Source organism: Chelonia mydas, chromosome 26, assembly GCF_015237465.2.
Source record: "Chelonia mydas isolate rCheMyd1 chromosome 26, rCheMyd1.pri.v2, whole genome shotgun sequence".
Taxonomy (NCBI): Eukaryota; Metazoa; Chordata; order Testudines; family Cheloniidae; genus Chelonia; species Chelonia mydas.
The window spans coordinates 1,864,067-1,881,734 of NC_057859.1; the positions used below are offsets into that span (position 1 = coordinate 1,864,067).

A 17,668-nucleotide genomic window follows, 5' to 3' on the forward strand; every position below is an offset into this window, starting at 1 on the left:
TTGCTGACTTGGTTGTGGTTTCACTATATTCTATTTTTGTTTAGCTTAGTATTGTCAGAAACCCAGATAGCATTTACAACAATATGGTTTACAATTATACACACTCAGATTAAAATATTGTAAACGCATTTTGTTGTTGTTGTCACTCTAATGTACTAAAAGTGACATTTAAAAAAATCTGATTTACGTTGAATTAGTTGTTAACCATATATTTACCTTGCGTATTTCACTTTCTAAACAATTTCAATTTTGGCTGTCTTATCTCAGCAGGATGCTGGAGTTATATGGGTTGCAGAGGAATGTTGCCCCCCCCCCCCCCCAAGCTAGTTTCAATACAAAATGTGAACATTTAAAGCTACATGTTGGCTTATATTGTTAATTTTTAGCCCTTTGACCACTAGGTCACCTCTTCTAATTCAGCCTGTATCAGTAGTGTTCAAAAGTGAAAGCTTGAATATAACAATAAAAGTCTCTACACTTCAGGGAAACTGTAGTTTACGGTCATCTATCAAAGATATCATTAATGATTTTTAGTATAGTGGAAGTAAGAATAGAATGTAACTTTGTGGTGGTGCTCAGATGCAGGGATTGGCATCTTCATACATTTCTGTAATCAATAATGCTGCTCTTTCTCAAGATATTTCAAAGCATGTTAGAATGTAGTAAGGTACCCTTACTAACCTGATCAGTTCCCAGGTGAATGTTCTTTTGAGACTAACTAATATCCATGGTTTTAGTGAAGCTACATGGGATACTAGTAAAATATAGACCAAGACTGACATTCTCAAAGAAGCCAACAAGGCTCTCCTTTTTGCAAAAGTCTTTCAGTAATTATCAAAGACAAAAAATTGGATCAGCAACATCCACTACTGAGTCTAGTGACATTTCTGTGATCTTAGAGATACAATAATTATGTAGCTCATTATATTGCATGTCACTAGGATCTGAGCACCAAACAGGTATGTCGTAGTCTGAGACTTGTGATGTGGGTCCTAAAAATACCTTAGATAAATGTAATAGTGATTCAGTGAGAAAAGCTTTCTTCCCAGAAGATTCCAAAGCACTTTATAAACTTATCTGTGTATGAATCGCTTCATCTATCGCTGAAATTGCAGCCACTTCTTGCAGCCACAGCAATACTATATAAGAGTTTAGGGCACGAAGTTAAGCATATTTGCCATTAAATTAGGATAACATTTCTCATGAGATCTACTAGCCTAATCCACTTTAGATTATACTGTTTTCCTGGTACATAGTTTTCATTTTCCAAAGGGGGAACACTTATTTAATTTGTTTAAATACTGTTCCTATTTGGACGTTATTGTAGTTTAAGCATTTTGTTTCTAGTTTGTGTCACTGACAAGTTCTGTTTACATGATCTTTGTTCAAACTATTTTTTTTAATAGCGCCAAAAAGTCTTTCCTGTTAAGAAGCCTTAAATAATTTAGCTACATTCTTCTTGATCCTTTGGCTGAGGTCCCGTGTAGTATCAGTTTATTGTTTATTACATCCTCTATCTGGATATTGAATTCTGTACTTGCAGGAGGTGGATTCTGAGTTAATACAACAGCAGTAGTTGGAGATGCAAGAGACCTATCTTGCTTAAAAGAAATACTTATACGCTTCACTCAGACTGCTGAACGTCCTCACTTCCAGCTCTTTTCGAGATTGTTCTTTTACTTGGGTGAGTTACCTCCAACCTCCTTTTTAGCCCTTCAGTGCCACTTCTGTGGCAGCCAGAGGGCTGCTGTGGAGAAATACAGTTCTCTTTGCATCAGGGGTGGAAGATAATCTCTCAAGAGTAATCCTGTTTTAGGGTTAAGATTTGAGATGGAGTCCTCCATTATTCTAGCATTTGACTAGCCCCAGGGGTTATTCTTTCAGTGCAATATAATCCAGATGCTACTTTGTATTACTATATTCATTTTGAAAGCACCCACTAAAGTTTTGCAAAGGAGAGGGGATAGGAAAGTGTGTGGGTATTAGCTATAGTGATGATGAATTCAAAGACTCTGGAGGAGGGAGCTACTGATGTGTAAGCTCTGTGGGAGGAGAACAGTTGTTGGGCATAGAAGTCGGTTGCGTGTAATCTTTCTGTTAAGCAAAAGTCCCTGCTGCTGAACTCTGTACTGGGAGGTAATACACCAGATGAACAGGTTGTCCCAAATAGGCAGAGTGCATGATAAAATCAAGGTCTACTTCATGTAGATGTACCCACAAAAAGGAATTATTTGAAAGCTTTTGAAAAACTTAAGATTTCTACCAGTAACTTCTAAATTAGTAGATGTAATTGTAGGTTAATGTATCCAAACAAAAAAACCCAACACTCCACATCCTGTTATGCTGTCTTTAAAAAACACTTTTTCTTGGAAATTTAATCATTGTGAAATCTGCTCTGTTGGCTGCTCTGGGGGCTGAATCCTGTTTAACCATGGAGCTGATGCAGTAAACCAAGTAGCAATGCAAGGTTCCCCCTGCCAAAGTGTATAAGCTTTGAGCTTAAGGGGCCATGTGTGGGGGTTCAGTATCTGTTGTCCATGCTGTTCTTGGATTCTGCTGAGGGTGGTAACAGGAATCTAATTAATGCCAACTACTCACTAAATGATTTCATTTAAATCACTGAACAGCCATCAGTTTGTAATTTTCAAAAGATGCTAATACTTATATAGGCTGGATTAGAATTGGTGAAAAGGTCAAAAAGAATCTGTTGTGCAATCTAAACATACCATTGGTCTAATGAAATGACTTTAATCAGTTGGACACAATCTGATTGGCATAATCTTCCCATAGATTAAATATTAGTTGGTTTCTCTACTTTGTCGTAGAAAGATTATACTACTAACATACTATGCAGAATACAGATGCATTTAAATCCCAATTTCTAAACATCAAATGTCCTCGTAAGAGAGGAGATGAAAAATTGCCTGCCTCATGTTTTTTATTCATACAAATATGTTGCAGTCTGTAGTGTAAACCTCTCTCCAGTGTTTTACATCCCTATTTCTGCTCTGATTTCCTAGCGTTGAAAGTTAGTATAATGCTTTTTAAGGGAGAAAAGACCTTTTATTCACGTTAAAGTAGTTCTTAGTGACTCCTGAACTGAGCAAGTTGGCTGGTTGTGAATTATATATAGTTGATTAATGATATGTCTTATACACGTTTCAAGCTGATGCTATAGCTTAATTTTGCTGAGATCCTTTGGTAGGATTTAAATGTGGCCAGAATGTCAGTGAGGCTCAAAATTCCGTTTGGATGCTCCAGAGCAGGTATTTTCTTGGATCATTGTCTAGAGAATACTATGGGTAGCCAATCATGTAATTTATAAGACGTGTCATCAAAGAGAGATTTCAATCTCTCTTCCTGACCGAACTCTTAATCCAAAAATTCTTGGTCTTTATTACTCTTAGACGTAATTGAAGGAAAAGTCTTTTAAAAAACTTGCTTATGTTCATCCCTTAATTTTCCTCTAGTGAAGCAAAGGGCATCTTCTAAATATAACTCACCTTTAAATGTGGTCATTGCTGATTTAAAGAGTAGAGATACAAAGCGCTGTTCACACTGGCGCTTTTCATCTGTGAAACTTTTGTCGTCTGTGTGTGTGTGTTTTTTTTAACATCCCTGAAGGACAAAAGTTTTGCCAACGAAGTGCCAGTGTAGACATACTCTAAGAGGAGGTGGTTGAGTCAGTGTCAGTTAAGGAAAAATGTTAATGAGTATGTTTTTAGCTGGTAGTTAATCTTTCTAGAACCCTAACTGGAAGTTACCCCAGAAGGAATTTTTGTGAAAGTGTGTGTGAACATAGGCATGAATGTGGTTTTAGATGTGTTAGGAACACAGGAATTACCGCAGGTCCCAGTTAGTCTAGGAAAATAGAAATTCCTTAGTGGATGGTTAAAGACCTGCCCATAAGGGAAGTTTCTTCCTAATCCTCATCAGTTAGTGATTGGCTCAAGCTTTGAACAAAAAGGGTGTATCGTCTCTTAACTGTTGTAACTGCAACCTTTGTCAACTAAGATTATGCATGTGTACAAATTTAACAGGATAAACTAACAACTCTCTCCACTCACCGCTAGAACATCTTCACAAACCCCAGTGTAGGAATATTTGATTTAACTTTCCATAAAAATGTTAACTGAATTTGTATAGTGAACAGTTTCATAGATTCATAGACTATTCATAGACCTGTATAACACAGGCCATAGAAGTTCTCCCGGTAATTCCAGCATCAAACCTATAATTTCTGGTTGAGCTAGAGCAGTATCTCCAAAGTGTGGGTTGTGACCCCCCAGGGGTTGCAAAAGGGCACCAGGGGCTTGTGAGACATGCGTGATGCACAGTGATGGGTGGCTGTGTGCACCACCCCTGTCAGCCACTGCTGCCTTGACATGCTGCGCAGTGAGAGGCATGTGAGTCATCAGCATGCTCATTCTTACTCCTGAGGGAATTCTGCACCAAAAAATTAAATATTCTGCACACAGTATTTTAAAATGCTGCAAATTTTATTTGTCAAAATAACACAATATAATCACACCATTTTCAATTATTTGCTGATAAGTATTTTGAAATAAATTACCAAATGGTAATTGTGGTGTGATTATATTGTGTTTCTGTGTTATTTTGACCATTAAAATATGCAGAACTTTGCAGAATTTTAAATGTTTTAATTTTTCGCTGCAGAATTCCCAGGGTTCTGGGGGGCGCAGTCTGGGTGTGGGGGGTCTGGGTGCAGGACAGGAATCTGGGTGCACAGGGGCTTGGTGCGGGGTTCTGGGTAAAGGGGGAATTGGACTCTGCAAGGGGGGGGTGAGGTGATGGGGTGAAGTGGGGCTTGGTGGTGTGGAGGGTCAGGGTACAGCTGGTTGGGACTCAGTGGTGTGAGGGGCTCCTGATTCGGAGGGAGCTTGGTGGGGGGGTGTTCCAGGTGCACAGGTGGGGGGAGTCACTGTACAGGGAGCTGCACCCCCTGTCCTCCCAACTCCTGTGCATCCGAACCCCCCTGCACCAACACCCCCCTCCCACTGAGCTCAGCCCTGCCCCCCTCGCACCTGGGAACCACCCTGCTGCCCCCCCCCTCCCCCCACAGTGCAGAGTTTCCTGCAGCCAGGGAATGTTTCTGGAGCTTGATCTGACCCAGCCGCAGCTGCTCCATGCAGGGAAGAGGGAGGGGGAACTCCATCTCTGTCCTCCTCCTCCCCTCTCCCCTCCCTTCCGAAGCTGGGACGACATCCCTGGGTGGCCAGGGCATCCCCAGCCCCCTCTCCCTCCCAGTGATTTACCTCTTCCCCTGGCTGCCTGAAGAGGTGCATCTGAGCTGCGGGGAGGGGTGAGTGAGCGCTGGTGCAGCTTCTCTTTGCTTCCCCACAGAAATCATTTTCTGCAAGGAAATAAAGCGATTCTGCGGGGGGTGTTTTTCTGCTGCACCACAGTTGCACACAGTTTCCCCAGGAGTATCATTCTGCAGCATAATGAGGTGGTGGCGGCTGGCAGGAATGGGACTTGCAGTTGACCCCATGGGCAGGAGGTGGGGGAGCTAACCTGATCCTGAGGGGGTTGATTTGTCTTGAGACCTGAGCCGAACAAGACACTTGTAGTTGGATCCCATCAGACTTCGGTTTTGGTTTCAGGGCTCTATCTCAGGCCCCTGGGTGTCTTGTGAACAGAGATGAGCCCAATGTGGGTTGCAGCATGAAAAAGTTTGGGAACCACTGAGCTACAGCATCTCTTTTAGAAAGACTGCCAAATTTAATGTATGAATATATCTTCCTTTTGCTAATCCTGTCCTGGGAAATATTCAGTGTTCAGTCTTGTGGCTGATGTGCAGTTTACTTGTCTCAAGGAATCACAGTTGTAGGGTCTTAATGATCAGAGAATAATGAATCTTGCTGCATAGCATTCTGGCATTAGGTTGCCCTCTAAGTTGTGTAATTACAGTGGTAACTTTACGCATGACTGATCTCACCATGAAGTAAAACTGAGCATGGGAAGAGTCCGTCTAATCTGTGGATGTGGAGTTGACGGGTACGTTTTTGCTATGTAAGTGGCGAAGTTACTTTTTCTCGTAGCTGCTTTGTCGTTACATCTCTCTACTAGTTCCTGAGGAGGAAGGGTTTTTTTTTTTTAAGTCTGTCATGGAAAATATTGAATAAGTTATCTGGATATGTTGCTTTGGGAGGTTGAGAATGAAACTTGGGCAAGAAAATGGGCAGATCCTTATTGTGAAATGTATGTCATGGTATCTTTAATGTAATTACAGACCAGAAAAAAATCTTGTGTGAAAAGGCATTTGGGATCTCCATCCTCCCAACACAGACCGCACATACTGTGGTACTTCGTTTATTTATCTCGAAATGACTAAAATGACCTTACTGGGTAGCAAACCAGTATTTCAAACATGAGGTTTAACCCATTAAGGCATTCTCTCCAACTAAGCATTAAAATGGTTTAAATTTAAATTTCTTTTCTTAAATAGGAAAGAAGGCTAATCTGTGAGCATGTAATATTTCATTCAACTTTTTTCCCTCTGTGTTTGAAGTGGCTGTAAAACTGTCTCAAGTCTTATGAGGTAAAGATAGTGTTATTACTACTATGTGACGGACCTGGGCATGTCGATGTAGGTACTCCAAGGGAAGCCGAGGGTTGGCTTGTTCTTTCTGAACTTGGCTGAGATGGTTGCTGAATTTCCTTCCTGTATCTTCAGGGGGGAACTTATCCTCTCTGGTTTGTGGTTCCAAAGACTTGGAGGGCAGGAGGCATCTGGGAGAGGAATGTGGCCTACTTTGAGTGGCGCCAAGGTGAACATTTTAATGGCAAGATAACTTATTTTCTGTCTTGGTTTATCCACCTCAGCCCTGAAATCAGTTCTTACCACGTGTTGTTTAAAGTCTAGTGGCATGGAAAAATGCTCCTTCCATTGGTTAGAGCTCTTTGGTTTTCTCACCAGCTGGAGTGGAATAATTAGCATCTATTTGCTATAATTGTGCTACTGTGTATTTTAACAGGTTTCAGAGTAACAGCCATGTTAGTCTGTATTCGCAAAAAGAAAAGGAGGACTTGTGGCACCTTAGAGACTAACCAATTTATTTGAGCATGAGCTTTCGTGAGCTACAGCTCACTTCATCGGATGCATACTGTGGAAATTGCAGAAGACATTATATGGTGTCTGTGTATATAATGTTTTCTGCAATTTCCACAGTATGCATCCGATGAAGTGAGCTGTAGCTCACGAAAGCTCATGCTCAAATAAATTGGTTAGTCTCTAAGGTGCCACAAGTCCTCCTTTTCTTTTTGTGTATTTTAAAAAAGCCAACAGCCAGGGCCTGGTAACTTCCAGGGCATGTATCAGTGCTCATCTTTTTCCCAGGCTTTTCTGGGGAGAGGGAAAGTTTGAATAAGATTTTTAAGGAGAAGGAAGAGAAGAAACATACATTGGTGGATTTGGAATGTCTTTCTATGACCCTTCTAGCTTGTTGAATTTATAGTGGTTTTATGGTACCTGGATCCCTGGATACGCACTTCTGCAAAGGTTAATAAGCATCACAGTTTCAGCCTTCTAATGATTTGTGTTAGCTTTTTCTGATCTGATATTTAGAACGATTATTCTAACACTGAATTTGTTTGGGCCCACAGTTTGACCTGTTTAAAACTCCTGCAGCTGACAATTTCTTCTGTTTCAAATATCTTGAGAAACACATGTAACTCTTGGAAAAAATTAGTCATTCCCTCTGCTGGCTGAAGAGAAGCAGTTAAGTTAAAAAGCCTGTGCACAGAAATGTGTGGACAGTGTCACTGAAACTGGTATACAAAGGACTGTTCTTATTTTAGTTTCACTACAAATGTGTGGTGAGAGATAATTTCCATTTTCAAACTTCTAGGTGGATATTACAAATAACGAGATTAAGTTATTTATTTGTTGTTTTACTGAAAATAGGTGTCTGAGGCTTGTATGCAAAGTAGCTTTTCATCTTTGGAACCCTATCTGGCTATTAGACGAAGGTTCCTAACTATCATAGGAGTGAAGTTCTGGAACAGCCTTCCAAGGGAAGCAGTGGGGGGCAAAAGACATATCTGGCTTCAAGACTAAGCTTGATAAGTTTATGGAGGAGATGATATGATGGGATAGCCTAATTTTGGCAATTAATTGATCTTCGATTATTAGCAGTAGATGTGCACAATGGCCTGTGATGGGATGTTGGATGGCGTGGGATCGGAGTTACTACAGAGAATTCTTTCTTGGGTGTCTGGCTGGTGAGTCTTGCCCACATGCTCAGGGTTTAGCTGATCGCCATCTTTGGGGTCAGGAAGGAATTTTCCTCCAGGGCAGATTGGCAGAGGCCATGGGGGTTTTTCGCCTTCCTCTGCAGCATGGGGCACGGGTAACTAGCTGAAGGATTCTATGCACCTTGAAGTCTTTAAACCACGATTTGAGGACTTCAGTAGCTCAGACATAAGTTAGGGGTAAGGTACATGAGTTGATGGGTGAGATTCTGTGGCCTGCGTTGTGCAGGAGGTCAGACTAGATGATCACAGTGGTCCCTTCTGACCTTAAAATCTATGATTCTATGATTATACATTATTGATCACCCTGATTATCTGTGTGCATGAGTTCTGAATTTTATTACATTTTTGAATGTAAATTAAATTGGGCAAACCCATACAAATCGCTAGTAGATTATTGTTAACATTAGAAAACTACCACATAATTTGGCACACTTTAGTCTTGATTTTTCCATGCAGAGAACAGAAGGATCAGGGTTTCACAGCTGGTGAAGAGTCGGATGCATTGGGGGTACACTGTGTGCAGGGTAATGTTGACTGTATAAGAGGGTATCTAGTGAAACTGGAGGTATGAAAGTTGGTTATATTCTTGGTAGCTCTGTTTCTCCTTAACTGTTTTAATTGTTTAATTCTTTTCCTTTGATTTACACTAATTACTTATTTTTTTTCCCTTTCCTTTTAGGCCCTATGAGAGAAAGGGAAAGCTAAGGATGCTGGAGCAGAACAATGGATTTCTCTTTCTCTTTCATGCAAGGGATCATGGGAAACACAATTCAGCAACCACCTCAGCTCATTGACTCAGCCAACATCCGCCAGGAGGATGCCTTTGATGCCAGCAGTGACATCGCTGAAGATGGTGGTCAGACACCATATGAAACTGCCCTGCAACAAGGCTTTCAGTACCCTACTCCAACGACAGAGGATCTTCCACCGATCACTAATGGCTATCCACCTACAATCAATATGTATGAACCTCAAGCCAAATACCAGACATACAGTCAGTATCCCAATGGTTCAGCTAATGGCTTTGGTGCAGTTAGAAACTTTAGTCCCTCAGAGTATTACCAAATGGAAAACTCTAACGTGAGGCCGCATGAAGTTCTGGAAAAACCTTCCCTTCCACAACCCCCACCGCCACCACCTCCTTCAGTACCACAAACGGTGATTCCAAAGAAGACTGGTTCACCAGAAATCAAATTAAAGATAACCAAAACTATCCAGAATGGCAGGGAGTTGTTCGAGTCCTCTCTGTGTGGGGACCTTTTGAATGAAGTACAGGCAAGTGAGTATGCTAAGATGAAACATGAAGGGAGAAAGGAGAAAAGGAAAAAAAGTAGCAAGCATGACTCTTCCCGATCAGAAGAACGCAAGTCACACAAAATTCCAAAACTAGAACCAGAGGAACAAAATGTAAGTGGAATAACAGTTTCATCTTTTTGTGATTTATTAATAGGGAATTCCTTTTTTGCAGCTTTATATTTCTTATTAGTTGTTTATGTACTTAAAAGGCATTGTGAGGCTGTAGTTCACTGTCTGACACAGTATGCAATGATCAGAATTGTTTAGCAATTGTCTACTATGGCTCAGATGCAAAGCTTATGTATCAGAGAGGAATAGTGGAAAGAATTATGAGTAGTAGTATTTAGATTGCAGTAGTGCTCAGAATTGGGTGCTTTCCAAACATAGAGGAGAACACAGTCCCTGCCCATAAAAGTATATTATCAAAAGATTCTTGAATTCTCTTTTTTCAAAATGTGATTTACTGGGGTTTTGTGGCATTTGAAGTATTCATCGTTAGTGCTCATAGAAACTTAGCGAAATTTTACTTATTTCTAAGAGGCACCTAAAAACATGTTATAACTATCTAAGTATACTGCTTTCTATACAACACTTAAACCACATGCTTTAACTGACAGTTGCTATTGAAATCAATTTTAATAACTATGGTGGATTGTATGATACTAAATAACGAAGAGGTGGCTGTATCTTGTGTACATACCAGCAAAAATTAGTGTACTAGTGTTGCATGCAAATTAGAAATGTCAGTTGACTCAGTCAGCCCACACTGATTGAGAGAATTCTGTATCAGTGTCCATAATGATTTTTGCTAGGTGCAGGAGATGCCAAGATTTCATTTTGCAATATGTATGTGTACACTGTGCAGAAATAATAGTATTGTAAGTTAACCCTTAGTACACTGAGGACAAGTGTGCTGGTTTTCAGTACCTGCAGCCTTTCTCTGCCTCCATGCTCAATAAAATGAGCTTCCCCAAAAACACTTGGACTTCTGCCCCCACCTTAAGAGCACACACTGTGCATGACAACATGACCACTTTCCAGCTAATCGCTCCTGCCAGCCATGTGCTGCTGCTGTCCTTTTCTTATTTTTTCCTGGTTTGAGAGGGACTGTCAAAAGAGAGGTGAGACATGTCAGGAATATGGGAATTGTCAAACTGCAGGGTGGTTGGTGGTGTGTTTTGTTTTTTGTTTTTGGTTTTTTTGCACCTTCCTATGAAGCATCTGGTGCTTGCAGCTGTTGAAGACAGGATACTATGCTATATGGTCAATGCTCTGGTCTAGTATGGCAATTTCCATGTCCTTGACATGTCCCCACCTCTTTCCATCATCGTAAGCAGGCTGGTTTGGCCCCATCATATCACGTTCATTTCTGTGTTTTATAATAGTTTTATATAGCTGCAGGTTGCCTAGGATGAGGACTTCTGAAGAACTGGAGTCAGAGGCAGTCAGGGCCCCAATCAAGAGTCTCACCTAACTGTGCCTCTCAGCAGCCAGAAAGCCTTCCTTTTCAATACCATTCCCCACAAGACTCCAGTCCTCAAGTAACTCCTGTATCTAGTCTAAAGGGCATTGTTTTAACGCTTTTGGTTGTGTTTCAGTATTGCATTTGGCAGTGACTATTTCCGTTGTACAGCAGAAAAGATGGCTTCAGACACTTGAATGTGGGCTTTTCCCTAATACAGATCTCCCATGCAGTGGTTCATAGGCTTAACCATCAATCCACAGCCTTGAGTGTTACTTTGTTTGCACTTTTAGCAAATGAGAACTGCAATAGGTCCATTTTGACTTAAATTTAAAGTCTTATGCATGTTAAATTTTTTTTAGCTGCTGATGTAAACTATATTTCATGCTGCTGTGCCTCAGTTTCCCTTCTTAGAGCAAATGCTGCATAACTGTGTTTCCAATGAAATCAAACCTTCTTTAATCTGGTTTGTTAATATAATTCAGCGAAGTATTCACCCTTGTATCTGGGCTTCTTTTCTTGCCCTTTCCCTAGCATTGACAGTCACCTTTGCATCAGGCCTTAGTCAGTGTTGTATCATAGCTTTGCCATGCTTCCATAGCAGGGCCTCTCTTGAATCTTGCTTCTGTCCCAGTTCTCTCTGTGTTGGGAACTTTGTTGATCCAGACCTGCTGCCTGGCAACCATGAAGAGCATCTTCCCAGGTGTCCCCAGACTGAGCCAAAGTCTTTGCCTTATATAATCTCACAGGCAGTCATAGTTCCCAGTCACTTGATCCTCCTTCAGTCATGTGCTCTATCTGGCAGCTAAAATTCCCAAAACTCTTGGAGTCTGGTTTTAAAGGTGCTATATCCCTATAATGGGTATATGGGGTTGCACCTGCACTCAAAGGATTATTGACCTGCAAGAGATGGTAATTAGTGTAGTATAGCACTTTGTCTATGAGGAACTGGAATTATTTTAAATTTGCCCCCTTTCTATCTTATGCTTGCCTTTCAAGGGACACTGTCAAGCTAAAGTTTTTTAAAACTTAATACCCGTGTTTCAAATAATAGCTCTGAATACTGAAAATTTAAATTAATTTTTAAAAGTTTACATTTTGCTTTTTATTCAATATGGGCAGTGAAACAAGAGTGATTTGTAGTCATTTACTTCTTGCTTCTAATGTAGAAATCCAGTGCCACCCAAACTCTTCCGAGGAATGTTTATATTTAAAATAAAATGAATATGGAATTAAAACTTTATCAAAATTAAAACATTGAACTTTATGCTTTGAATTTTTGTTTGTCAAACAACTGGTTAGAATTTGCTTGTAGGAAACTAAGTGAGAGTATGTAATCTTTTGTTTGGACTATCTTTTGTGTGATTAGCTCAATTGTTTTGGCAGAAATAAAGTTTGTCAGCTCATTGTAGTAGAAACATAGGCAGAAGATGTGGGTATGTTTGCCATTAACAGGTTGGTGTAGCACGGAAGAATTTGTAGACTATGGGTATTTATTTGGTTGAGGTTAGACAACCTGTAGAGAACAACCCTTGTGTGCCACTTTAAAACGAAGTACTAACATTTCTATGTATCTAAAGTAACACATGTTGAGAGCTCTAATTGGCATGTACTAGACAGTGTGTTTTAAGTGAACGTTTTTTAGACGTTTCAGTGTGAAGCATGCATTTATGATTATCATGGGTCTAATGTGTAATTTCAAGGGAACAGATCTTCATTTTAAGTGGACTAATTATAATCTAGCTGAATGGTATATTAGAGTTTCTGACTGAATGCTTTGTCACGCACACCCTTCCCACAAACGTCCACTGCTTTTCCCTTTGAGTGTCTCCATTGACTACCGCTTTTCCACCATGTTAAACACAAGCTTCTGGTCTTTACACTTAAGGCCCTTCACAACCTAGCTATATACTTACCAGCTATTATATCATGTGCCTTATCATATCTACTCCTCTGGCAATGCTAGTTCCTATTGAACCTTTATCTCCTTTTCCCACAAGCACATAATACTTTCCTCCATCCGATTCCTTAAGCATGGAATGCCTGCCCTCCTCATATTAACCTGTAAAGCCACTACCCTGTTCTCTTTCAGATCCTTCCTACAAACCTCTCTATGATATAATGTCTAAAGTGAACTGCCAACTAATGTTCTTCATGTTTCTTGCGGTTTTTTTAAACCAATAAATAGCTCTAACACTGCTGTCTATTTATATAACCAATTTACAGTGTGTAACTGTGTGCTGCTCTGTTTCCTTTCCTCCCTTCCCTATTCCCTCGGAGTTGTATCTCAGTTTAGATTGTAGGCTCTGTGGGACAATGACTTCTTTATTGTAAATTGTACAGCACCTAGCACGAGACCCTGATCTGATTGGGTGCTACTATAATGAAAATATATTAAGTAGTGTGGGAGAGATGAGTATTTTAAAACTGACCGTAGATCAGTCATAAGGAGTTGATCATGTTTTCTGATTTTATGGTGGTGGTTTTTTCTCTCTGCTAATTTATTTTTCTCCTGCTCCTATTCTCTTTGATGTGTTCTTCTGTTCTGCCATCCCCTTATCCTGTTTACTTTTATTTTCCTGTTTTCTCCTTATTGTTACCCTTTTCTTAGAGACCAAATGAGAGGCTTAGTGTGCTATCAGAAAGACCAAGAGAAGATATACTGTTGGAGGAAACCCCGGTTAGTACTCATGTAAATTAACACATCTTGGACTCTTAGTATTATAGACATTGTTTTGCTATCTCATTACAGTATGAACATTTTATACCTTAGTATCAGAGAAATCAATCACTGGTGTTGGAAATGCCTATATAATTATTATTCAGAGTAACAGCCGTGTTAGTCTGTATTCGCAAAAAGAAAAGGAGTACTTGTGGCACCTTAGAGACTAACCAATTTATTTGAGCATAAGCTTTCGTGAGCTACAGCTCACTTCATCGGATGAAAGCTTATGCTCAAATAAATTGGTTAGTCTCTAAGGTGCCACAAGTACTCCTTTTCTTTTTGCATAATTATTATTGTGGCCAGTGCTCACTGTAATTGTATATGATGACAGAATAAAGCAACACCAAAATCACATTTGTAATTGGTTTACTGAGTAGAACCTTTCTGTGGCGATATCTCCCCTTTAAAATGTCTTTATTATCAATCATTGCTTGTCCTCAGTGAACCATGCAATTGGAGTCTGTGTCCCCTGTTGTCATGGTTGCATTTGACCATCAGTGCCAGCTGAAAGAAGAGAGGAAAAACTAAATTGATGAAGAAATAAAAATTAAAAAAATCCAAACCAAAACACGTTATGAATCATTGTGCATTAGTGAGTGGTATTAAATTGTTTTCTTCTGCAGCTGATATGACCGTTATCTTCTTTATAGGTCCAGCAGTTCTCACCTTCTCTTCCAACGCAAGTTACAGCTGCCATCAAATTTCAGGTTGGCGATCTAGTCTGGTCCAAGGTGGGAACTTATCCTTGGTGGCCTTGCATGGTTTCAAGTGATCCACAGCTTGAGGTTCATACCAAAATTAATACAAGAGGTAAAGGAGAACCATTGAGTGGACATGTTAGATACTATATCAGTAATTGCTCCTTAATTAAAAATATTGCTATAAAATACAACTGACAACTTATGCCAGTTGGGAGCAGCCTCCCAGAGTGAAGTTAGCAATGATGAGCCAAAAAACTAACTTTATTTAACTCTCAGCGTGACACAAACGGATCTCTTCTGCTGTTGTTCACCTAGTGCAATTCAGAAATGCAGAATTGTCTTGATTTTCGTTTATAAACACATTCAACTGTTCATTTAAAAAAAAATCAGAGGAAAGTGTGCAACTGAGTAAATGATTGATTTTTGATTTATCTTTTTTTCCTAATATTTGTTTTAGAACAAATATACATGTGCTCATATAAAAACAATAACCAGTGAAGTTATTTTGGAGTGAATTTAGAGAAAAACAAGTTGTCCACGAAGTGGCATTTTTGCGGGGTCATTGACATCTGGATATTTTGAAAATGAAATTTTGAATGATTAAAAAAACCCAAGATTGCCATTGCTACTTCATTGATCTGGCTTAGCTTCCCCTGGTCCCAGCTGGAAGATGTGGCCCTTATGGTCTTCCTAATGGGATTAAGCATTCAGCCTGTTAAATAGGAAAACTTCAGTCGCAGAAAACATTGCATGATTCCTGTGTTAGTAACATGAATAAACAAATGCCTGTATGCGCTCAGACCATGTGTTTACTTAGTTTAGAGAGAGATTCTGCCACTTAACTCTTGTTGAGTTAGTGTCCTTACAAGTAGTCCTGCTGCTATCCGCGATACTGCTCGGTGTGAGGACCAGGTACTGCCACCCTGAGACTGTAACCTGAAGGCAGGGACAATGCCTCTTTACTTTCTAAAGTGTTGTGAAAAGTTGTTACAATACATAAATGTGCAACTTCAATTTCTCACAGAAAATTAGCTTTGTTAAATGTTTCTATTTAATAGAGATGAGTTTCAAGCAAATTCAAAAACTAGATGGCTAGGATGTTAGAGTAGCCGTGTCCCGTCCCCCCCGCCCCATTGACTTAGTAGCTCTAGTTTAGCTTTTAGTCTGACTGCATAATCTTATATAGGCACTTTTATAAAAACCATATCAGATGTATAAGAAATGGAGCTGCATGCATTTTACTTTCTAGCTTCTATAGAGCTAAGGAGAACTTCTGTCTGCAAGAATTGAATGAGTGGAGTGGAGTAAGAATGTTAGGCTAATATATCCAAGTAAACACATGAACTGACTTCTGTTGATAGTACTGCTTACTAGAGTGTGTTTTAATTTCAGGTGCACGTGAATACCACGTTCAGTTTTTTAGCAACCAGCCTGAGAGGGCATGGGTGCATGAGAAGCGGGTTCGAGAGTATAAAGGACATAAACAGTATGAACAATTATTGGCAGAGGCTACTAAGCAAGCCAGCAACCACTCTGAGAAACAGAAGGTATGTTCAGCACTAAATTCAGAGTATGTTATCCACAATGTCTATCAAAGTGAAACCTAAACTTACAAAGGGGACCCATCCTGAAACCTATTGTAGACTGATGCATATTCGAATGTTGGAAAAATAAAGTACTGTGTGCATTCCACCTGTGACTAAGTAATCATACTTTGCAAAGATAGTTAAGTGTTTCCACATGCCATTATGTCCTACTTATGGATAAGCTGTTATCAGAGCTTGTTTTATCCCCAGTGCAAAATTGAGATGCAAGTATTTGTGTCCCCCGTCCCCTTTCAGTAACTTTCTTGGCTGTAGTCCTTTTCTGGACACATAGTTTGCGTGTGTGTGTGTGTATGTATGTAACTTCAGAATAAACATTAGATCACTAATTTTCAGTGTTTCCGTTATTAATATATTCCTTAGAAAGCAGTGTACATTTTAAATAGCAATGTTTACGCTCTCATCACCATCCCATACGTTTCTGATGTTATGTAGATTCTGCTTATTAGCAGTCCCTCAGTTGCCAGCAAAAGTTGCTTTTATCCAATAATTGCTAATAAATGGAAGGCAGGTTTGCAAGGCAGCAGCCAGGGAAGGAAGTGCTAGGAGGTGAACCTGCCTGCAGGGAGAATAGCAGAGTGAAGGTGCAGACCTGATGCTGGAGCTTTCCGCAGGGAGTGGGGGTGTTGGGGCCCACAAAGCTGCACAGTACCTCTCCCTGCACTCTTCCATGCATCTGATGAAGTGAGCTGTAGCTCAGGAAAGCTTATGCTCAAATAAATTGGTTAGTCTCTAAGGTGCCACAAGTCCTCCTTTTCTTTTTGCAAATTCAGACTAACACGGCTGCTACTCTGAAATCTTCCCTGGTTGCATCTCAGAACGTCCCAGTGCAGCCCCCTGGCAGGGATCCTGGAGAAGGCAGGGAGAAGTACTGTGCAGCTCTGGCATCTGGGCTGCAGCCCCCTCCCTGCTATTGCCCTGCCCACAGCCTCTCCTCTCTGTCTGCTGCCCCTTCCTGTGTGGTCCCTGTGTGCATTCAGTTTTTGCTGGGCTGCAGCCCCAGAAGGGAACAGTGGGACATGCTGAGCACTGGCTGCAGGCAGATTTGTGAGGCTGCAATCAGAGGAGGCATGTCCCAGCACTTCCTCTCCTGGCTACAGCCTCACAAATGTGCCTGCAGAGGGTGCTCCACATATCCCAGGGTTTCCTTGTATGGGTGTAGCCTTACAAACATGCCTGCAGATGGTTCCTTTCTTCCAAAAAATGTTGCTAATAAGTGAGCAGCATGTTGTTGCTAATATCCGCATCCTATCAACATTGATATTAATGGGATGGATGGTTCCCAGCCATATGTTGCCATTAACCGGAAGTTGCTAATACCAGAATTGCCCTTAAGCGAAATCTACTGTATTTGTTTAATTGAGAAGGGAACTATTGGCCAGACCACCAGACTTATCAGGCCAGACCACCAGACTTATCACTGTATTTTGGTGGGCTTCTCAAGTAGATATTTAAGTTAACTGGAAGTAGTAATGAATGGGGAATGGGAGGTTTAGAAGAAGAAACAGGATTAAAATAAGTGGGTGAATTGGATTATCTTCTGGCTCATATATCTACAGAATTGTGGATTAAACTTTGCCTGCCACTGTCTTTAGAGGGGTTG

General features: G+C 40.4%; 1 protein-coding gene across 12 annotated transcripts in view; it reads left to right on the forward strand.

The window, feature by feature from the left end:
• The window catches only part of NSD3 (nuclear receptor binding SET domain protein 3), a 69,180-nt gene that overhangs the window by 11,013 nt on the left and 40,499 nt on the right, over positions 1-17,668 (forward strand). For 10 of the 12 annotated variants that reach the window (XR_005223419.2, XR_006287596.1, XR_005223417.2 and 7 more), the window contains 4 exons: positions 8,957-9,684; positions 13,647-13,715; positions 14,411-14,570; positions 15,854-16,008. Coding sequence is in view for 7 of the 12 variants with exons in the window: in XM_037886179.2 (XP_037742107.1) it covers positions 9,001-9,684; positions 13,647-13,715; positions 14,411-14,570; positions 15,854-16,008 (1,068 nt within the window). In the remaining 5 variants the exon portion in view is untranslated. Of the gene's footprint in view, positions 1-1,663; positions 1,685-8,956; positions 9,685-13,646; positions 13,716-14,410; positions 14,571-15,853; positions 16,009-17,668 lie in introns of those variants that run through there. The other 2 variants (XM_027824182.3, XM_037886180.2) reach the window with 2 other exon arrangements.